Source organism: Triturus cristatus, chromosome 8 (assembly GCF_964204655.1).
Source record: "Triturus cristatus chromosome 8, aTriCri1.1, whole genome shotgun sequence".
In the NCBI taxonomy this organism is placed as follows: domain Eukaryota; kingdom Metazoa; phylum Chordata; class Amphibia; order Caudata; family Salamandridae; genus Triturus; species Triturus cristatus.
Genome location: NC_140591.1, coordinates 1,180,217,410 through 1,180,241,006, shown reverse-complemented (window position 1 = coordinate 1,180,241,006; position 23,597 = coordinate 1,180,217,410). Strand labels below are relative to the sequence as shown.

Below are 23,597 nucleotides of genomic sequence, written 5' to 3'. Positions count from 1 at the left end.
AAAGGCCTGGGGGTAGGGAAGAGTTTTGTTTCTCTGGCAAGAAGGCCAGTTGAGCAGTGCCAAGAAAGTTAATTTACTTCAGAGGTGCCTCACCTGACACACAAAGATGTAGCTCACACCTGCACAGGCCCTCTTTTGTCCACCCAGTCAGGCAGGCATCAAATTGAGGGGGTGTAGGAAAGCTCTCAAAAGTGCACCCATGGTGTATGTCCTTGCATTAAGTGCAGCTATACCGCTTTTGTGATTTCCCAAGAATTTACAGAAGTAGGACAAGAAATAGTACTCCTAGAAAATATTTGTGAACTGCATTTTAGCATGAGCAAATATGTATGTGTATATTTGCTCATGCGGAAATCTGAGTTTGCAAGTTCATTTTCCCTCCAACCACTTTTTTCCCAATTCTGGAAGAAGGTTTACTTCTATCGTTGTCAGGAGTTAATTTCCAACATTTCTCAATATGGGAAAAGATTAGAGAAGAGTTGTCGATAACCCTTAAAACATGCAAGTAAGTAGGTTTGCACAGACTCAAAAGGGCATTCTAACCCTGGAACTATTGCTTACCACTACCTTCAGCCCCAGTATCTAGATCTGCGGAAACGTGGCAACATAAGGGCCTTGCAAGTATTCAACGCTACTATGATATGAGCCCTGGCATAATCAAAGAGGCTATATGGGATTGCTGCCATGATTTGTCGCCGCACTACATGGCACCAAAGGAATAAGTGCATTTTGTTACAGGACACATAGATTTATGAAGCAACCTGCCCCATGGACAAGTAGATGTTTTATTAAATTCCACACCGAGGTAGGTTGAAATTTGAGCCCCATTAGGATTCACTAAAATCACAGGGATGGTGGCCTGCTGGAGTCAGCAGACCACTATGTATGTGATTGATTATAAATAAAGCAATATTTATATTTTTTTAAATGCAGCCATTTTCCTTAAAGGAAAACGGGTTGCGTTTAAAAAAAATTCAAAGAACACTTTTTTTTTTTTTTGTGTAGGCAGTGGTCCGTGGGACCACTGCCTGCTCTTAAACAATTTTGGTACCCACATTCACAAAGGCAAAGGGGTCCTTGGGGACCTCTTCTGTTGGCGAATGGATTACCACCTAGTTGAAGTAGGTGGTAAAATGAAAATTTTTAGTGACCGCATTTCGGTCACTAAACATTCTTACATACCACTGCGATTCGGTATTGGGAAGGGACACCCTAAACACGCCACTTCCTAATACCGAATCAGTATGTGTTCGCAATTCCTAATTGCAATTCGGTAACATGTTACCAAATCACAATTTTGGAATGATAACATACCAAAATGCATTTTTCTGATCGCAAACGGCCCGATTCTGCAAATTGCGCCGTTTACAACGAGAAAAATGCTTGATCAATCTGGCCCGAAGTCTGATGGTGGAATTCTTGACAGGGTAAAGGTGCCAAAATTATCTATTCTCCAAATAGGGGGGGTCACTGTTCCTAAACAAAAAGGTAGATCTAGAATGTAGATAGGAGAGTCAGCGAAACTTACTCCCAAGGGATGTCATGATTCATCATAGAGCGGTTGCTTCTCGTTGGGCTAGCCCTGCAGCACCCTACGGGTCCCCCAAAGGGTCACTTTAGCGGAGATCTTTTGATATTCTCGCTGTATGATGCGTGTTTGCGTGTATGATGAGTGCTCCTAGGGAAGTGAGTGAGTGTAAAACTGATTAGGGGATATCGATGCTATGTTATTTTAATGGTTGGATTTCTCTGTCCGATTAAAAATATAGATGGTTGGTGCTACTGGTGAGTTACAATGATCCTTAGTAGTCGAATGGGAATGTGATTGAGGAAACATTTGTAATTATTGGGCAACAGGTTTCGCGCCCCTATTAGTCTCTAACAGAGCTCCCTGGCGCCTTTTCAGTACCTTAAAACGTGTATACTTAAATAAAAGGCATTGCATTTACAATGCCAATAGCTCAAACTCTCATAAATGCGAAACCTATTGCATGCAAATGCTTGATTTATTGACTGTCAATTATTAGATTTTGAAGAATTGAGAGAAATTGTTGGACTTCTTAGTGGTCAAGGTAGGGAAAACTTGGAGAGAGCAGACAAAAAAGTTCTGGTTTACATACTTACTATGTTTAACCAGGATACCACCAACAGGTGAGTATATTCTCGAAGGAAAGTAGAAAAGGAACCTGGGAACTCGCTAAGATTTGTTAAAGACATTTTAACATACCAAAAGGATGTTAACTTATGTGAAATTTAAAAAAATAAATTCCCAAATACAATAAATATGACTTAAATTGCTGAACTGTATTATTCTAATATATCGTCTGACTGCCTCATGTGTGGACATGGGATTTGTGTGAGTACATGGGATAGTGGAGTTATTTCATATGTTGTGACTGTACCGTAAATTCAAGAAATGTGGCAGTTAATCCTAGATCTTGGATCTAGTTACGTGAGTGATATAATAATCCTGGTACTGGAAAAGCCAGACACCGTGATTGGGTAATGTATATTGCTGCCATTTATAATGTTTAAGTGTCTGGTTACCAAATATAGAATGAGGCGTTAGGCTGCAATGCACATTAAAATGTGAAAGGACTACATAAAGATGGTGGCAATGGAAACTATAATTGTGGTATAGTGAGGGACATGACAAATGTATGGAGTGCATGAACTAAGATGGTTCCTGACCCTCTGCAACATAGCCAGAAATTGTGGATTGCACAATAGTGATTAAAGATATGATTGTGTTTCTTTCTGTTAGAAGGCGTAGAACATAGGTTGACCAAAATATACCCAGCTGTTACACACCTCGATCTTAACTAGGGCAATGTTAGCTTAGTGTCGAACGAGACAATATAACTACTGTCTAACTTGTTTATATGGAGTCATTGCTGAAATGGTATTTGGATATATGTAGTTTTTGAACAGGATAGGATAAGTTATAAAACAATAAACTAATCTTGTCCATATGAACCCACCATCTAGCTACATCATTTCAATTTTAAGTAAAAATGTTCTTCCTTTTGTACCTCCATGCTATGTTGTGTAGTGCCCGATTCTCACGCATTTACGGTTTCTCCTACATTCATAGAAGTCCTTAAGGAGTAAAGAAATTGAAGCAGTGGATTTGTCAGATAACTTAAACCAATGACTCTGCATCATACAGTTCTTCCCTCAAATGGCAGTGGGTATATACTGTCACAGCACACGCAAAGGAAATCTAAATTGTAATGTGCGTCTTATAGTAATAGCCCTGTATATGTTTTACAGATGACTGACAAGGGATTTTTGCTGGTTCAGACAAAGGAAGTCACCATGAAACCAGAGGATGTCAACAGAGTGTTCAAGGAGAGGGCAGTTGATTTCACATCGCTGCTTGAGCAAGGTGAACCTTATTTGCATTCTTGTACTGAAATTCTGTATTCTGCTCTGTAAAAGTACTAGTTATTTTATCAAAGATTTTATAACATGGGTGCAACTTATTTTAATATGCACGTATAATAGTATTAGGCCTTAAGCATTTAGTGTGGATTTCCACTCATTTAACCTGTCAACTGCAGCTCTTTCACCCAGGGTTCCTTTTTCAACCTAAAAAGGAGCTGTCCTCTGGAGTTTAAATTGGACTTTTCTTTGTGGCATGCAATATATTGTCTTGAAGCGTTTTTAATGTAATCGGCTCTTGCGTGCTTAAATTTCAGCAACATTACATTTAAACTGGTTTAATCTTTACTTCTGTGTGAGATCCCAGCCCAGAGGCACTGGAGGCTAGTCCAGTTTAGTTTTAACACGTGCTTCTCTTTTCCATAGCAGCTCAATACACACAAGAGAACAACAGTCCTTATAAAAAGCAAAACATTGTTATCCCTTGCTCATGTGATGTTAAAGGTACTTATGCTTTTCGCAGTGACCATTTTTGTATGGCTTGCTTAGGGCAGCTTCCAATCTGATCACTCAATTAGCAGTTACAGGACATATATTAGTAAATCATTAAATACCTGGACCACAACCCATGGAGTTTGTTCTTCTAGTTTACAATAATCTAATGTACTCGCACAGTAGTGATTTCCAAAGATTAGCCCAACAGTTCTCAGGGCTCAACACGGAGAAATTTTCATCAATTCGATTCATATCTAAAAATAATTTTAAGACCATCTGATCATATCAAAGGAACGTCTGAGGCAACGTTTAGATGATTGCAAAGATCAAACAAAAATGTGTAGCTTTCCGCATGTGGAATGGGAATAAACAGGTAAAAATACCTATATGTGGGAGACTGGGTGGGGGCATGAAACTCAACTGAAATGAGTTCTATGTCTTTAGAGCTCCTGAGCCTTTTTTGGTGTTTCCACGACCTGTTCCTTTGATAAAGTCTGATTACCTTACAATTATTTTAGGTCTTGCCTACAGACCGCCTTTATGCGTTTGTTTTTGAAGTCCTCTTGTAGATCTTACCAGAACTTACAGTGGGTGTTGGGCAAGCCCTTTACTAAACATTGGTTGGCTTTCTTATCGCTCTTATTTGCTTGCTTCTTGTTTAGTGGGCTTCCGTCCTCTTCTTGTTTTTGACTCTCCCTTGCAGCATAGCTGCTTTACTGTCCTTTTGATTGGATGCCTTGTATCCTTCCACTGCTCATATTCAGGAAACAAATTCTTGGGACTCGCCTAGACAGTGCCTACACTATCTCTTCAAGACCTTTTGTTTTCTAAAAGTGGGCTTAAAGGCCAACCATTACTCTTCATTGTCATTTATTTGCTTGCTTCTTATTTGTCAGCTGCCATAGGGTTTGATTTAGCGTACCTTACTGTACCTCTAGGCTCTGGTGTAATCGTCAAACTGGTTGTGCCACTGGCCGTTGAACCTTTCATTATTGACTGGAAGTGTATGAAAGTAGCTAGAATTAGCAACAATATTGAATTACACTGAAACCAATTTGGCTCCACAAGAACGAACAAGGATTGAGTCCAAACACTGAAGGTTTATTAGCAAATTATTCAAAATTACAAGTTAAACAAATCAGTAAATTACTTTATCAAATGAGTAAAAATGACCATATATATAATTTTGGTCATGCAATCTGAATGTGTATATTGTCCAAAAGAAGATGCAAAACAGCCAAGTACAGAATATAGAACAGAAAGTATGTTAGTTTCATAAAGGAACTTCCCTAAGCTAAATGAGGCATCGAAAGTAGCAAGGGCAAATTCTAGTTGAGCCAAATTTATAGTTCGGGGAAATAGGCGTAGAAGTTCAAGAGAGAAGCTCACACACCAAAGGAAAGAGACATGTGAAACTACACAGAAACCAACAATGCCCATCTTAAAGGAGAACTTTGAGTGGCTTGGAAACTCACAGTAAGGCTAATGTTAAGAATATCTTGATCATAGGTTCATCTATGTCAGAAGCAGTACATTGATTTATACTTCAGATATATTACTGTGGCTCGGATATATGTTAATACTGCCACACATTGACACGCAGATTAACATACTAGCACATTGAGTAACATATGATTAGTAATATTATGGTATACAAAAAAGTGATAGATGGAATGCTTTAATTAATCTCGGCCACTGGAAATTAATCGGGCTGCATCCAAATCCTTCGTTATTTTGCACACCATGTCTCCTCAGTTTGAACCCAGCTATTTGCAAATCAGTCTTGATCCTGCTCCAATCAGAACAGTCCAACTCGAACTGCCATGCCAGGTCTGTCTTGAAGCGGAACATATGCAACCCAGGACCGGTTTCGCCCTAGTTATGGGCTCATCAGCCAGGCATACCTTGGGTCTAGTGACTGTGGGCACAAAACCCACTTCTGGGTCTACCCATCCCACTTAGGGCTACAATCTAAAGTATACAAAAGAGAGATGGATGGAGTGCTTGAATGAATCTCAGACACTGGAAAGTACTCCAGCCGCATCCCAATCCATTGTTTGTGTTTGTTTTTCTTTTGTCATTGTTTTTCGCAAATAAGAACATAACACAGATACAGTGCCATTAATTACCACATGCAGAAAAACATAACACCATTACCTTAGATTCACACAATACCATTGCTTCTTACCCCGCTCACATATTAACTGGACAGGTAGACCCTGAACTGCTCAACATACTATTCTATATCCATTGCTGACATCCAATAAACTGTAAATGGCTACCATATATCTCTAGGGCGTGAGGATACTGTTAGTTCCTCAGCAAATAGTTTCAGCTGCCCTTTGCAATACACCACATCAGCTATCCATTGTCTTAGCTTGGGTACAGATCTTTTTCTCCAGTTCATGACCACTCTTCTTTTTGCTAGCAGTAGTGCCACCGCCACAAATTTACGATGTGGCGGCTGCAACGTTTTTAACAAGCCAAATACAGTCCACCAGTTCCATTACTATAGTCGCTAGTGGGTGCACCACTTTTGCCCGGAATGGACTGATGGGGTGGGGGCGGGACACATCCAGGCCAGGTGCATGAAATCTGAGTTTAGAGCCCGCACCATGTGTAGTTCGCATCACTTTGCAGCCCGTATCTGAACATCCTCACATGAGTGTAATACATTTGCTGAAAATACTTTAAAGTGAATAATTAGCTGGTTACGGTTTCATGTGAACATACCCGTTAGTGTACAGCAGAAACTCCATTCCTCCTCAGTCAGTGGCGTGTCTAGTATGGCATTCCATTTGTCGAGTGCCTAATTTGTGTCTGTGAGTCTATTACTCTGGGCCACATTGTATAGTTTAGTGATGAGTCGCCAGCCTGTAGGGCTGGTAAGTAAAGTTTGAAGTACACCAAGGGTAGTTGGCTCTGCGGGGAAGGAGGGCTTGAGCTCTTTCTTAGCTGGCCTTATTCGATAGTATTTGGAGGTCAGGAGTGGGGTCTGGTGCTGCCTTGAGCCAAATCTGCTAAAGCAACAAAATTCCCTCCCGGATATACATCTCCCATAGTCTTCAACCCTGCTCTAACTAAGAGCAAGTGCTCAAGCCTCATGCGTTACCTAAATGGCCAGATGGAACTTCAGGGGAAATGCAGGAGCATACAGAGGGTTATTTTTGGGGGCGTGGCCAGGATGGCAGACATGCCTCTGTAGAGCTCAGTACGCCGGCCTGCACAATCGGCAGTAAACCAGGTCGGTGGGGTCCAGCAGGGACAAGAAACGGAGTCTGCCCACTGCCGGACACCTGATGCTTGAGCTGGGATCGCCGAAGTAGGCGAAGCGAAGCCACTCCGCATGATCCGCTAGACCCCGGACTCGAGGCCGCCTTCCCCAAAATGGCAGCCGGAGCGGACGGCAAGCGAGGAGCGATGGAGCAGTGAGCTCGGGCAAGTGGAGGTTTCTGGGCGCCGGCTTGTGAAGTGGTCAGTCCTGGCCCGACCCAGTACAACTTCCTGACTGCGGCTGGTGGGCCGCCGACGGTGCCGGAGACCAGGTGAAGAGCGTGTGGGAGGCAACAGCGGCATTCAGGAAGTGCCTGGACCCGCTCCCCCCCCCCTCCCCGCACGCCACCTGGAATCAAGCTGCTGGGCCTGGAGCTTTCCGTGAACTCCCCAGCAATAGTCCGACGCTGAGCCTGGGCCGCGCTCCGAGAGTACCTCAATATAGATGCCAAGAGGGAGCTATAGATGCTGCGACGGAGTACAGAGCGCATTAAGGAGCCATGGGCTGCACCGCACCAAGGCTGATGGTACACTAGTAAACAGCGGAAAAGCAGCCCAGGAGACCCTAACAACAGGACATTTGCGTCCGCGAAGTGAAGTGACAAAAAGGTGGGCGGGCTACTCCCTGCCAGCCAGTGACAGGTTGTTGGGGGACGACCCCATTACCTGGGACTTGATGATCTCTGGGCTGTGAGCTTGGAGCTGAGGACAGGTGCGCGAGGTTCCTCCATCTCTCTTCCCTTCCGTTGTCTGAAAAGGAGACCACTCCTGAGGTCGTTCCAGACGGAGACAAGACTGCGACTCCCCGCTGCTGCACTTGGCCCCTTGGCACCCTGCTGAGAGAACACCCGGGGAGTAGGCCAGGTGGAGGTGAAGGATCCTCAAGAGCTATAGACACCCAAGGAGAGATAAGGGGACAAGAAGTTGAGCCCACTCGGAGGAGGGAGAAGACCACTAGCCGGCCCGAGGAAGAAATCCCCAGTGGAGAACGTACTGGATCCAGATGACAAAGCCAACCTGAGAGTCCCCGGCCACATCACAGGCCGGCGAAATAGCACGCCAGGACGTTGATGGTAGGGAACACATCTGTACTGTGAAAAGAGGCTAAGAAAGACTGCTGAATCACTCCGCATTGAGCAGAGGACTAAATCGGAGATTCCTCCTATTTCCGCTCGCCCTTCCTTCCCGGGGGCCACTCCTCTGTCGGAGGCCAGACCCGTCCAGCAAGCAGACACCAACATGCAAAATAATCAAAGGACTCACAGCGGACGTCATCAGGCTACCTCGGGAACCACAACAGTGAGAGGACATACGTAGCTGCTGCGCGCGTCATGGGGTTCCCATGTCAAACCTCTGGATCACAGGTGCTGGCTCCTGACCGAAATCCATCCCAGATGGGTCCCAACCATCCCTCAGTGGCCGAACCAGTTACTCCACTGTCAATGTCCGACAAGCTAGACAAGGTGCTGGCAGCAATTGAACAATCACGAGCCACGATGGAGGACCGGTTCGGGCCCTGTCCTCAAACCTTGGCCTACTGCGTGACGACCACCGGAAGCTCACGGATAGAGTAACAGATGGGGAAAAGATCCTAGCCACCCTCCAGCCATTAGAAAAATCACAGCAGGAAACTTTAGGAGACCTCGCAACTCGCTTGCACAGGCTGGAAGAGAGAGCGGGCAACTTAGAGGGGCGGTCTAGATGCAACAAAATTCAAGTGATCTATCTACCGGAGGGGGCTGAGGGAACCAATCCAGTGGAATTAGTGGAGACATGGTTCTTGTCCTTCACCTCGGATGTCGAACTCACGCCCTTCTTCTCTGTGGAGAGAGCCCACAGGGTCCTGACCTGGCGACCCCCCCGGTATGCCCCCACGGCCGCTGCTCCAGAAGTTACTCCACTTTAGGGACAGGGATGCAGTGCTGAGAGCGGACAGACAACACCACCCACTACAGGTGGAAGACAAGTGAGTGATGATCTTCCATGGACTATTCCAGGGCAGTGCAGCGGCAACAAGCCTCTTTTCTGGAAGCAAAGCGGATGCTCTGCCAGAAAGGAATCCAGTACTCACTCCTTTTCCCAGCCCGCCTCAGAATCATACACGATGGGGACACTAAATTCTTCACGGATCCAAAGGCAGTGTTCGACTGGATGGAACTACATGTGATGGATGGCCTCTCCGGAGAGGCGGCCCCTGGCATCCGAGAACTGCGGCGTAGATGTCACAAAGGGAAGGGAATGTCCCAGCGGCACAAACTGAGCCAGCAGAGCCCGCCGGCGGGCCCCCCCAACCTGGAGGATAAGATAGCGGAGAAGAGCCATACAGGCGGCGGCGAATCTAGACCTCACCCAGGCAGGTTCGGACTGAGAGGATGGCCCGCACATTTTTTCCTCCGAAGAAAACTCCAGGTGCACAAGCATCTCCAGAGCAGACTCAGCGACCCCTCCAATGGTGACCCCCCCCCAAATTGGCGAGGCATATTCTGCACCACCACATTCTCTGCGTTTGCTCGTGGAGCGCTGATTTGAATTACACCAGGGGTCCCATTCTGGGAAACCCGCAGGGTGGTGGATAAAGAAGGGCGATACGCCCTCATGGAGGGACTTCTAAACGGCCAACCCCTACTTCTGGGCAGTATATACGCCCAAACTCCGACCAAGGGAAGATCTGGGACTCCCTATCCATAACCTTGACACAATTCACAACATCTCCCTGGATACTGGGCTGAGACTACAATTGCGTGCTAGATCTATCCCTGGACCGGTCACACCCACCAAATGTCGGCTCCCCAGCTAAAGCACAGGCGGAGCGGTTCCGATCATGGGTACAACAGTGGGCTTTAACAGATGTATGGTGGTGCCGAAACCCATCCTCTAGGTTGTATTCCTTTCACTCGATACTCCACAATTTGCGGGTATGCCTTGATCGGTTTCTATGCACGCCAACAATACTCCCCATGACCCACAAGTAGATTACCCTCCAATGGCGACCGTCTTATCCGCCAGTCCCCGCTTGGAAACTGCAACGGGAATGCCTGAAAGAACCAGTTTTCTGCCTCGACCAAGCAAACAGTATAGAGGAATACTTTGCGAAAAATACCAATAGGGCATTGTAGGAGAGTAGGGTCTGCTATCCTATGGTCACCCCAAATTTTTGCTTTTTGCTTCACTGGTTTTTGACATATTGAGGCTGTGGGCCTGCCAATCAGACCCCCAGCCTGCTGTTCTCTCTACTAAATTCACACTATGCACCCTAGGTGCATAACCAATTGGAAGTGGATCACCCTGTGAGCCCCTGTACCAGTGTACACTAGGTACCCAGGGCATTGGTGTATCTAAGGCCTGCCAGGGGCTGAAGCATGTATTATGCCACCCCAGGCTTGGCCTAACAAATTTGACACAACTGGCTGATCACTCAGCTGGGGTAAGTTGGTGTAACCACCTCTTACTTAGGTGTAGTATACCTATACCTAACCTTAAATGGGACACCTGGTAACCTATAAGTCACTCCTATGGCAGGCCTTAACAATCCTGAAGGCAGAGTGCTTGGTTCCATGTGAGATGGTGCTCTGGCATGAGCTGAGCCTGTCTGCAGCGGTCGGAACAACTTCCTTCTACTGTTTCCAGATATCGTCATACCATATACTCTTAAGTGCATTATGAACCTCGCGGTTAAATGCTAACTTTGGTTTGGCTTTATCAAAACATGTCGAGTAAGGTGTCATACGAATTGGAATACTAACCCCTCGCCAATTCTGGCGACGGGGTTAGCATTCCACCCTTCTAGAGGGACACGACATGTACAGTACCTGAAACCCGGGTAAAATCAGACATAGCCTCAGCTCCGCAAAATGGATGCTGCCACCACAGACACAAGTCTGCCCTCCTGCTGCTGGGAGTCCTTCCAGCTTGGGAGGTTTGGACAAAGGGTTTCCTGCCAGGGGAGGTGCGTGCACCACCCCAGACAGGATTTTGTGTATTGGTCAGGTAGGGCTTGAAAGAAACCAGACATGCCTGAGGCTCACAAGGAGCCTCGGTGCATATGCCAGTTCAAACCGGTCCTGGGGCACACCAGTCCCGGGCCTGGGGCGAGCTGGACAAAGGATTGGGGGTGTAACCACCCCCCTTCCTGGTCCCACCCTTAGGGAGGGACCTAGCAGGTAGTCCGGCCCCTAGAATCCGCTTAAAGGTAGGAGCTGTGTCCTAAGACTTCAGACATCCTGGAATCAACTTGAAACTAAGAAGAAGACGGGAACTTCGACGCTCTGCCGCACAGAGGACTGAAGCCAATCTCCCCTGTGGTCAGGGAGTGACCACCTTGCTAACGCAAGCACCATCTAGCGAATCAACGTCTGCTTTGCCGCCGCCTCCCGCCGGAGCCCGAGCCCAGAGACTGACAAGACCTGGACCTCCAGACCTCTCACCGCCCGATCCACAGTCCCTGAAAAGAGGAGACCCGTGGAGGCACCGAGACACGTGGAGCCAGCCATCTTGAAACGACCACGACAAGCTGACAAGTGCAACAACCGAGGCTCCCTCCAAGTTGTGCTTTGGGATCTGAGAAGCCCAACATCCGAGCAGCATCTGCACCAAAGGTGAGCCCTCCAGCATCTCCACGATCTGCGTGGGGCCCTTCTGCATTTTGCCACTCGACGCGCCTAACCGGTTGCTGGCCCGCTGGCTAGTGGCCATCTTGGCGACGAACTTCACGAAATACACCGCTGGTCTGGTTGCTCCAGACTGGCCCTTGCTCCCCTCCAAAGGAGCAGTCCCTCTGACCTTGCTGGTCAGAACCATCAGCTTATTTCATCTCTTACAACAATTGCTTTTGCCAAGGCTTGTTTGCTTCGATCAAGTCGCCGACACCGCCGACAGCGAGAGCCTGCGTGGGACAGCTCGTGAACCGACTCCTGGATGTCGTCGACCTTCAGGGACCACGTGGCTGCAGAGACAAGCTATACCTTTCTTCCTGTTTGCACCCGACATCGCCTGGTACCCACCTGGTGCCACGCCGGTCACTGGCTAGTGACTGTGAACACTGTCCCCTCTGCTTACAGGTCTTCAACATCTCCGATCCACTCTTGGATCCACCGCATCTCTTCCGGACCGGCCGCCTGCAGCATCTTTATCCACAGGCTCCATTGAACAGATAGAAGAAACCCGACGCACTTCGACGCCTATGCACCCGCTTCCTGTGGGTGAGGTAAAGCTGGCACTCCGGTGCCCAAGTGTAGAGAATCATCTCTAGTGTCTGTGTTTCCAATCTTAAGTTCCTAGTCCATCCGGAAGATCCTCTTTGCAGTAACTTTGTACTTTTTACGCACCCATTGAAACCTATGGGAGCCCGCGTGTGACTATTTGCTCTGCACACGCAACCCGTGGACCTCCTGGTCACTAACTGAAGTTAGCTCCTTGTAGGCCCAGCGATTCTAGAGGCCCTAGGCCTTTTCCCTTTTCTGTTCGTGGTACTTATACCACTATTTTAGTATATGGTTTGAGTGGCCACCAGGGCCTATCCATATAACGTGCAACTTCTGTGTATTCTACTGTAATCTTGTTTGACGATTTGTGCTCCTGTGCTCATAAAGAGACTAGGGGTTACTTTGAGAAATAAATACATATATATTTTGAATATATATCTGTGTGGTGTCCTTTCATTGGTATAAAAGGGGGTTACATTTGGTAAAACAGCTTGCTTAACACGTTTCACGAGTTTAGCCTCAAAGACTGCTTAGCCTACGCTACCACTAGGGCAGCTAGTCCGAAAAGGTTTACTTACAACCACACCATAAGGGTTGCTTGGCATGGTACAAGGTGGTCACTTAAACTAGTGAACATCATATACCAGGCCAACTTCTCACAGGCATCCACCAGGACACTGGAGTGGGATGCCTTCAAGGTGGTCATTAGAGGCACCTGCATTAGGCAGATAGCGGGAGTCCGGAGGACACTTGACCGCAGTTTACAGAAAACCAAGCAGGAATTGGCGACTGTGACCAAGGCGGCAGACGCGGGCCTGGCTACCCCAGCCCAAGTCCCAGAAGCCAACACAGCATACGTGGAAGGGTTGGCGGATCTACACAGATGCAATTTCAAACTATAAGCAACCAGGAGGCACAAGGACGGGGATAGATCAGGGGCACTCCTGGCCTGGCTTGCCCGCAAGAACCTGGATGCGCAACCAATTAGAGAGATTATGGGCCCTGCTGGCAGGGTGGTTACATCGCAGGCAGATATTCTCGGACTCTTCCAGGACTATTACGCAACAATTTACAGGAGCCCTGAGCGAGGATGCCAGGAACAAGTCGACTGTTTCCTTGCGCCCTTCACATTACTCCACATTCCAAATGAGACCGCGATCACACCCACAGACGTGAAGCAAGCAATACAGGTCCTGGCCCAGAACAAGGACCCTGGACTGGACGGTCTACCCCTTGAATACTACAATGTCTTTTCCACGTTTTTGGCGCCAAAACTGGTGGACATGTACGAGGCGACACTGGGGAGGGGCAGTTGCCCAATTCACTGCGAGAATCTCTTATAGTCTCGATTTTAAAGCCTGATCGAGATGCGACGCAGCTAACTTTGTATAGATCAATAACATTATTATCCATAGACTGCAAGAACCTGGGCAAGATACTGGCAGTCCGACGGGGCCCAATGCTCCCGCCACTGATACACCCAGACCAGAACGGGTTTGTGCTGGGTGGGAATACCACCCAGTACTCCACGCAATACTCAATATGGGCGCAGGCCGCCATCTAATCACATGGCTTTATAAAGCAATCCGGGAACTCACAGCCACTACACTCACCCCGTTACGTCAGAAATGGGAGGAGGAGATAGGGCGCCCGTTTCACGACAAAGAATGGGAACAAGCCCTAGAATACCCGAAGAAAGTATCCCGCAATGCTCGTTTTATAAACATGCAGTTCTCCATACTACACCGGGCCTACCGTACCCCAGCGCTGCTCCAGCAGTTCTGTACAGACATGCAATTTCTCTGCCCAAGATGCCAATCCCCAGACGCAACATTTATGCACATGTTTTCATTGTGTCCCATGATACAGCCCTATTGGAATGCAATACACCAGGCACTGAGGGACTTAACAGGTTTCACAGATATCCACACCTGGGAGGCCAGTGGAATTGGGATATTTTGCAGAAGGAAGACCCTCTAGGTTCAGTCGTGCTTCGCTTCCCTGGCCCTTCTGCTGGCAAAGAGAGGGATTGCAATGTATTGGAGAGCCCCAGAGGGGCCCCCACTGGCAGCTTGGACAGAGGCAGTCAGTAAATGGAGCTCAGCTGTGGAGGACATAATCAGGCGGGAGGAGGTTCAAGGAACAATTTAAATTTTTTTTAAAAGCACATTTCCATGGAATGGGCTACACGGCTGCACCAATTCAGACAACACGCAGTAAGAGCCCAGCAACACAACAGCACACAGATGCAACTGGGACCCAAGGCCAAGAAGCATTAACACAGCCTCACCCACAGACCGGCAGCGTGGTGAATACCCCTGTACCTCACAATATACTAACCCCCGATAATCTCCCCACGAGATGAGGTAGATCTGCGCGCAGTACCCTTGTTTGGTTATGCTCAACCACTGGAAGGCTTTGCTCCCTCCCCCCCCGCCCAAAAACGCACCCAACAGCATAATTCTCTCACTTTTGGATGCCCACCGATGGAGATGACCTCATTAAACCTACCCCAACCACCCCAGGTTTCTACCCCAGTTTGTTACCCAAGCCGGTAGTTTCAGGGACCGGACGCCAAGTAAAACACGTGACTCCTATATCAGCTGTAGTAAGGCGCGCCACGACAAGGCATGCTCTCACAAGAGAAACCAATAGTTAATATCACTATGCATACACCACATTGTGCCCCTGAAACACTGGTAATTCACCACAGTGAAAATATGTAAAGCGTGTCAGTTGCTACAACCGTGGCAATGTAAGATGTAATTGCAAACTCAATAAAAAATTTATTTTTGGCCCATGTTCCCAGCGCCTCCCAAGCCAATGTGGTGCATTGAATAGTGTTAATGTCCGACCGAGAAACATCTGAGCACCTATGTGGTAAAAGGGAGTTGAGCTGGAAGGGATGGGCATCATCTGTCATTACTTGCAGATGTGGAGTATAATCATGAGGGTGATGCCAATAATGCGCAAATTGTGCCTGGGCACATAAGTAATATAGATGTAGATCTGGTGCACTAAATCTCCCTTGCGCATAAGAGAGTGTCAGCACGTCCCAGCTAATCCTAGGCTGCTTTCCTGCCTGTGTTAGTGGGACCTAACCATTTTGAAAAAATGTTGTAGCAACATTATGGGTATATTGATAAATAGATAAAGAAATCTGGGGAGCACAATCATTTTCAGGATCGCTACTCTGTCCACCAGCGACAGAGGCATTCTGGACCATCTGGCAACCTGCTCCTCCAGTTTTTTAGACTGCTCTCCCATAATGTTCCAGAATGAACAACTCCAGGTTTCTGTTTGCCCAAATCTCCAGCTATGTAACAAGGTCAACACACCATTCCAGAGGAAAATCAAGCTGATATGGCTGTATATTTGGTGTCAAGGGAATTATATCCGACTTTGACCAATTACTGCTTGGGCCGGAATGCCTTTCAAAGCCAATATATTATCAGGGCTAAATTGAGTGTGGGGTCGTTGACATATAATACCACGTCATCTGCATAGAGAGATATACAAACAGGCCGCAGTCTAAAGCGCAATGCTTAATCCTCATGCCTCTGTCATATCACACACGCTAGAGGCTCGAGTGTGAGTGCAAAAAATAACAGGGACAATGTGCACCCCTGCCGCGTGCCCCTTTGTATAGGAAGCACTTCTGATGTGTTACCACTAATTTGCACCCTTGCGACCAAATTGGTATATAGCAGCCTTATCCACCTTAGAAAGGAGTTGGGCATTCCCATGCATTGTAATATCTGATAGAGACTTCTAGCCGCAGATTCCTTAACTTTTGAATTCTCCCCAGGCGTCAGACTGGATGCAGACATGTTTCAGCAGCACCTCTGCATGCCGTAGGACTGCGCCGTACTGCTCTCTGATGACATCGACTCCGGTCATGTCGTCAGTGGAGTCATATAAGTCCCCTCCGGCGCGCAGACATCAGTTTCTTCTTTTCCATGCTGCAAAGTGGATTTGGAGAAGAGGTTCCTCATGCCCTTTTTGGCCTCCTTTGACAGTTTTCTGTTGTTGGGAACAATTTGCCCTTTTTTAGGTCTCGGCTAGCGATGGCTGCGCTTGCGCAGTCTCGCTCGCGAGATTTAATGACTTTGAGAAGAGGGGCTTGCACCCGCCCCTCTTCTCTCCTGTTCTCCATTGGCTGGCCTCTTAAATGCTGGCCACCCACTGGAGAAGAGGTCCAGTCACTCCGATTATGCCCCGTCCTTTTCGGATCGGGGGGAGTGTTTTTTGCGAGAAGTCTCAGGGAGGAGACAACAGCAAAACACGCCCCCAAATCCAAAAAGGACGCTCCCTTTCTCCGAGGCATTTTTGCTGTGCCTCGGAGAAAGGCGGTGGTGTCTTTCGGTGCCCTCCATTAAATTCGATCATTTATGTAGCAAAGAAAATAAAAGTAATTGTCGCTTGCAGATTTTAACTCTCAATGTCTTCAGTCTCTCACATCAACATTTGTGCACGCTCTCTCGGCTCGCGGGTCATCGTTACACAATTCAAGCTGTTTTACCGAGCGCCAGGCACGTTTTACGAAAACCACCCCCTCCCTCACGAACATTTATTTTATAGAACTCTGGTTTCTCTGCCACAATGAACCGTGCTTGGACTATGGTCTCCGCTCTGGCAAATAGTACTTCGACCTCCTTAACTTCCTTATATGTTGTGGTGCTACAACTCGGCGCCATTTTGCGTCGAACCGCGTACTTCCACCACAGCCTCCGAGTGCAATGGCCAATCCGTCCGGGTTATTACATGACTCGGGACCAGCACGTCCCCGCACTGTCCCCTAGTGCACTTCAGTGCAGATCCGACAAGCTCCGCAGTCCGGGTCCGGAATCGGCAGGCCCAGCCGATAGCTTTACATTCGGCCGTTCAAGGCTGTAGAGTCAGCGTTGAATGCCTGCACCTCGAGGTGACTCGGGTAATTTGCTCTCCAGGTCCCGCAGCAACTTCGGTCCTCTGGGGTTGCTGCTGGTACTTCGCTTGTTGTTTCAGGCCGCAAGCACTCGCAAGTTCGTATCCTTTCAAAGTTCCCTTTTCAAACAATCATTATCAACGCCAAGTCTGGCCCTGGCACGGTAGTGCGATTTTTGTTTAGTATTAATAAAATGTGACACTTCAGACAGCAGTTTCAGCAGAGAGGACAAAGAAGGAATGGTCATGGAATCCAAATACAGAAACTGAAACTTCTCTATCAAGGGGAAACATCACTGCCAAAGTTCAGAGCTTGTGAAAAAGCGACCAGCGAAATCACTTGCTAGTTAATGTTCGGGGGGGGGGGGGGATAAGCGAAAATTTTGGGGGGGGGCGCTGAATCTTTAAATAGTAGGCAGAGTGGCGCTGATTTCGGGGGTGGGGGGGGCTGAATCTAGGCAGAGTGGAGCTGCGGGGGTTCTTAGAAGGGGTGAAGCAACAGCGAGGCCTCATTAACATGCAAATGGTCTTTTTAAAGACCTGTGAACTGCTCAGGCGCGGCTTTGTGTCTGCCCGGGAAGCGGTCTCATCCCGGGCTGCCACACACGACGGGGGGGTGGGGGGGGGCTGAAGCCCTTTGAGTTCAATGGGTGTTGCGCGCCTGATCACAGGTAAATGCGGGAGAGAACGGGGTTGTTGAGCAGGGCGTTTCCTGTAGCAAAAGTGCTTCACAGTTAACCTCCCCCATGACCCTCCAGCTGGTCCGACATAATTGCCAGGCCTACTTTGGGGTTCCAGTTCGGCCCTGTTGTTGAGTATCCTACCCAGGGCTTTAAGTGGGATACAAACAAATGGGTGGGGGTGGGGGGCGGTGTTGCGCGGGGTCTATACGACTTGTATTTTGCTGTCTCTTTTGTCATTGCATCCAGGCATAATGATACAACAAGTAACATGATACCTACAACAAGTTAGGACTATTGGCTTTGTCAATCGTTGTTAGTTGCATAAGATAAATTAGCAGTAACTGTGGCTTGTATATAATATTGAAAAAGCATCCACTTGAAGCCCTAGTGACACCACGACAATGTTACTGCTCATGAGTTTCAAAAAGAGACAACAATATAATCATGCAGTGGCTGAACTCGACAGATTAAGAAATATATCCCAAATTATATATAACAGTCGGTAGACGCATGCCTCTACAGTGTTCTCTTATATTTTGAAACCAGAATTGGTCAAGTTCGTATCCTTTCAAAGTTCCCTTTTCAAACAATCATTATCAACGCCAAGTCTGGCCCTGGCACGGTAGTGCGATTTTTGTTTAGTATTAATAAAATTTGAAACTTCAGACAGCAGTTTCAGCAGAGAGGACAAAGATGGAATGGGCATGGAATCCACATACTAATCATGCATATTAGTTTGGGCCACTGGCATTTTGCGATGCTGCAGCGTTTTCCTCATAATTATGGATTTGCCAAACTTCCCAAATAATGCTCGCATAATAAATCTCGCTTTTGAGAGTGATTAAGCTATTGACATTGTAAATAACAATGCCGTTTCTTTAAATGTTTTAAAAACATAAACAAAAATAATGTCACGAGCAATGCCAATAGCTCTAACTTTAACAATGCCGAGACCGTTGCATTGTAAATGCTTGTTCTCCATGGCATCAGGTTTTAAGCCTTGTGAGACTTGTAGTCTGCTGATCTCGGTTACAGACCCACATATGATTTGTATGTGGTGTGTGGGCGATCACCAAAACGACGAGGATTACGGCTCCTACCAAAAGCTGAAACCAAAGGCACTTAAAGAGCGTTGTATGAAGTTGCTGGCAGCACATGTGCCGCAATCTTCGGAGACTTCCCGGCCTCGGTCTTCGTCGTCCCAGAAGCAGGTCAGTTCGCAGAGTCGATCTAGAAGTCGGAGCCAGTCCAAAGTATGTCGTTCACTAGAGACGCCAAAAGGTAGGAAGCGGGTGAAGTTGTGGCATGCCCCGGTCTCACCGCGTGGAGACTCCGTCTCCTACGGCTCCTCCCACTCGACGGTTGAGGAGGCCTTGCACCACTCTGCACTGCGTCTCCCCATCTTTCCGGGAGCCGGGGCATCAATGGCCCAGATGAGGGAGTATTATAATTCTTTACACCTCATCTTTGGGACTTCATCTCCTTCTGGAGCCCCTTTCGGGCCCCAAGGAAATCAGTGTGGGGGCAGTGACAGTTGGGCCATCAGAGTCAGTGGGTTGGTGCCGAACGGCATTGGCCAGCTCCGCTTCGGCGCAGGTATACAGTCCCTCAGGGACCCCACCTTCTGCACCTGTTTTTGACCAGCGGATTCCGGCGCTGGCATCGGCAGCATCAGTCAAAATCGTCTCTCCTCCTATCGGCATCGAAGATTGTTGGTTCCTTCTTAGGAGGATACTTCTGAAAGTCACCTTGTGTCGGCGGAGACAGGGCTGTTTCAGCCCATTTCTGATACTATTACATCTAAGGTGGAGGAGACCTGAATAGCTGCTCTTGGAGAGGCTAGTGGGCTGGAAGCTTCACCAGCTTTGGGGTTACTTTCTCCCCCTAGTCTCCCAAATGAGGCGAGTTTTACCTTTGCAGATATGCTGAGGAGAATAACTGCAGTTTTGGATTTGTCACTACCTACTGTGCATTGGTCTACCGACCCTCTTATTGAAGTTCTTTACGAAGGACAGATGGGGGAAGAGCCTGTTCTTCCGTACAGTGAGGCCCTGTTTGATATTTTATGAGGAATGTGGGCCAAGCCCAAGTCAGGGGTCTCAATGGATCGGGATATCGCTTGCAGACATTTGCCTGCACCTGGAGACCCAGTTTGCCTCCATAGACATCCTTCCACTCGTAGCCTGGTGGTTCAGGCTGCAACATCTTCTCATGATGTGTATTCTGCGCTCAAGAATCCAGTGAATAAGGAATCTATGAGTCAAGATGCATGTTGCAAACACATCTTTGCTTCTGCCAGCTCTGCCTTGAGATCCACCAACATATCTTGTGTGCTGTGGCGTTTTTCCCATGCTTTGTGGGATTCTTTGCAGAATTTGTTGCATTCTCTTCCGGATAACCTCCGTTCTGAGGTGGCTTGCTTGATAAGAGATGGTCAATTGGCAGCCAAGCTTTTAATTGTTGAAATCGCAGAAAGGTGTCAAGGGAGGTTTATTTTAAATATTCCCGATAAATCTGAGACCACTTATTCTGAGGTTTCTGAGCATTTATTCTGCTTAGTTTTGATAATTCAAAAAGACATTCATAAATCAATTGGACATGTCTTTTAAAAGGAAACACCACATTAGTAAATCACACAATTGCAACACATTTGTGTGCGTGATTCAGAACCATTTCTTTTGTGAGACAATATATACAACACATATATAATACCAAACGTTATTTGTGACTAAAATATATACAATAAACCAATGATCACAAAACCAACATCGATAAATTATGTGTGCCAGCCTGAAATTAAACCAGTCCTGCATTTGCACTGAAAACACAAGGCGGACAATTGCTCATTCAATGACACATGTCTACTGTCCTGCATGTGGGAGGGTGGGGATGCATATCCTACTTGAGGGTGTTGACAACCTAGAACAAGGGGGAAATAATTTCTATTCAGTCCCCTCGTGGCACACCCTGTTCTACCGCCCCCCACACTCAACAGCCAACGCTTTTCAAATCCCCAACAATTCTGGGATTCTCTTCAGGACTCGGACTTGGTTTAGTTTGGGCTCTAAAAAAATTAAAAGAAAAAATATTGCTATAAATCTGACGACACCTTGTATGACCAGAACTTAATGGCCAGCACATGTATGATAGGTACCTCAATTATGCTGTAGACAGATGTCCATTATCTGTTCTTCAATTCATAGTGTTAATCGAGGCTACAAAAAGATAGACATCAGGGCATTAAATGTACGATGTACTAAATGAGAAACTCATCGTATTTCAAAGGATCATGGAATGGGGTTCCTACCTTAAATTTTCTGGGTGTGTGGAAACTCTTGATAATAATTTAAAAACGGTCCAGGATCTAGGGATGGTAAGTGAAATTATTGTCAGTACTGACTCTGCCTGCATTCTGTGTGCGTATTAGAGTTCAACAGTGAAAAGCTGACTCGCATTACAATGTTACCTTGTGACTTGTAAAATGTAGTCAGAGCTCCTGGGCGCATCACCGTGAATTTCTTCTGCAATAATCCTGACCGTTTCCTGTGTGAATGGAAAACTGCATGAAAAGAGGCTCCTGGATTTTGTGAAAACCCAACTATCCCAGCAGCTGATTGTGACTCGCCTTTCATTTCAGCCTTGCGAAGGCAGTTAGAAAATCATCTGGCTCCTCTCATTCAAACCGGCAGCACTTGGTAACTGCCACTGATACTTCCTTAAACAACCTGGAAGCGGAACTGTGAGGTCAAAGGCCCCGGGGATTGTGGGCCATGTAGTCCATGTTCAAAACGAGTGACATTTCAGAGTTTAGTCATTTCAGATAACTCATTCAGGCCGTGCAAGGCCCTGTTAAATTTCATAATGAGAAATGCCTCTCTTCGTGCCAATACTGTCTCAGGGTCACCACCTCTTAGGTTGTTCTTTGTTATTAGTGAAAATACAGTCCATGTAAAGTCATCAAATCTGTGGTTCAAAGTTATAAAATGTTCGACCATGGGGGCAGCAAGAATTTTATTTTTCAAACGTGAGCGGTGTTGCACAATCCGATTCCAATATAAATCTTTTTGCACGGGCATGTAACTGCGTACACCACGTTTTTGGATTTGCAATTCGTAAATTAATTGTGATGCCAGTGTCTCTGGCCGTCAGTGAAAGTGCAGCCCTCAGTGGTGGAATTGCATACCGAACATGTTCCACATTTATGATGCCCCTGCACAGGTGGAAGATTTAGTTTGGTGCAAAGTATACGCGTTTTTTTACTTTGGCCTGCTGTGTTGGCAATTTGTTGCCCAATACTTCTGTGTTTTTTTCAAAGCGAAGAGGGGGGGTCCAATGTTAGGAATTGTACCTTCAATCAAGTGCCAGTTGCTGCGTATAATTTTCTTCACGGGTTGTGTGTAGGGCCCAAACGTGGAAACACACACAATATGATCAGTAGGTGACTTGATTTTTTTGGTTAGCAAATGTTCCCTAGGTATGAACCATGCCCTTTTGAGAGAGTGTTTTAACAATTTCTTAGGATACCCCCTTTCCTGAAGTTTGTTAACAAGTGCTTCTGCATGGAACTCATAGTCTTCCCTTCTTGAGCAATTGCGCCTTATGCGCAAAAATGGGCGTGTAATATAGGCGGTGAATGTATTTGTAGAGAATGATGCGTAGTCTGCTACTTGCAGAGATGGTGCCAGTCTGATGGCAGCAGAAGGACCACTGGCTGTCAGTGAGGGGGGAGCCAAGTTCTTCTTCCCAACGGGACCTAGCCGTGGGGGGAGTCTGCGGGCTGTCTTTTTGGGTAGTGCGGTATAGCAGCGAAACAACATGTATGGGGTGGTTTGCTGTAGGAGGACATGTAGTAGTGCCATAGTGGGGGGTTCTTGTGGGAAGCATGGGGTGAGGGCTTTGATATCTTGTCGCAGCCTAATGTAGTAAAATCGCTCCAGGGGGGTGGGTAGGGTAGCCCCAAAGAATTCTTCACTGGTGCAAAATGTTCCATTGACATAGAGTTTGCCCCAGGTCTGGCGAGAGAGTTTTCGGAGGAGTTGGCGGCAGCCTCCCTCTTGTGTGATAGGGAGGTCCAGTCTACCTTGGAGGGGTAGTAAGGGTGAGTATAGGATAGTTGCATGGAGGTGGCAGGCCAGATCTCTCCAAGCGGTGGTGGTGCAGTGTACCGTGGTGGAGGCTAAGCGTCTCGGTACGGTGGGTGCGCTTAGGTAGGCGGAGCAAGGTTCAGTGTCATGTAACCGTCTTCGATTGCCAGATGAGGCATGTAAGGAGGGGGGTTTATCCAGTATGCTGCGAAGTGGTGCCTGAGCACAACTGAAGTAAAGTTCCAGGTCAGGTATTTCGAATCCCCCGGCACTGAAGGGCCTAGTGAGAGTGTCCCAGCGCAGCCAAGCTTGTTTCACTCCCCAGGTGAGATGGATGAGTTGGGTTTTTAGGGCTTTAAAGAAGTGTCTGCTAGGGGCATAGGGGATGTTAATGAAAAGATAAAGCAATTTGGGTAAGATCACCATTTTAAAGGGAGGCTCTCCCGCCCAGGGAGATTGGCATAGCAATACACCTGGTGATTTTATCCGTAAGGAGATCCAGTGCATGCCCATAGTTGGCTGCCATCGCGTTGTTCCGATTACGAGTAATG

At 47.2% G+C, this 23,597-nt stretch overlaps 1 protein-coding gene across 1 annotated transcript in view; it reads left to right on the top strand.

The window, feature by feature from the left end:
* RP2 (RP2 activator of ARL3 GTPase) overlaps positions 1 to 23,597 on the top strand; it is a 349,303-nt gene that overhangs the window by 283,404 nt on the left and 42,302 nt on the right. The window contains exon 3 of the mRNA XM_085622855.1: positions 3,274 to 3,388. Coding sequence (XP_085478981.1) covers positions 3,274 to 3,388 — 115 coding nt within the window. The remainder of the gene's footprint in view (positions 1 to 3,273; positions 3,389 to 23,597) is intronic.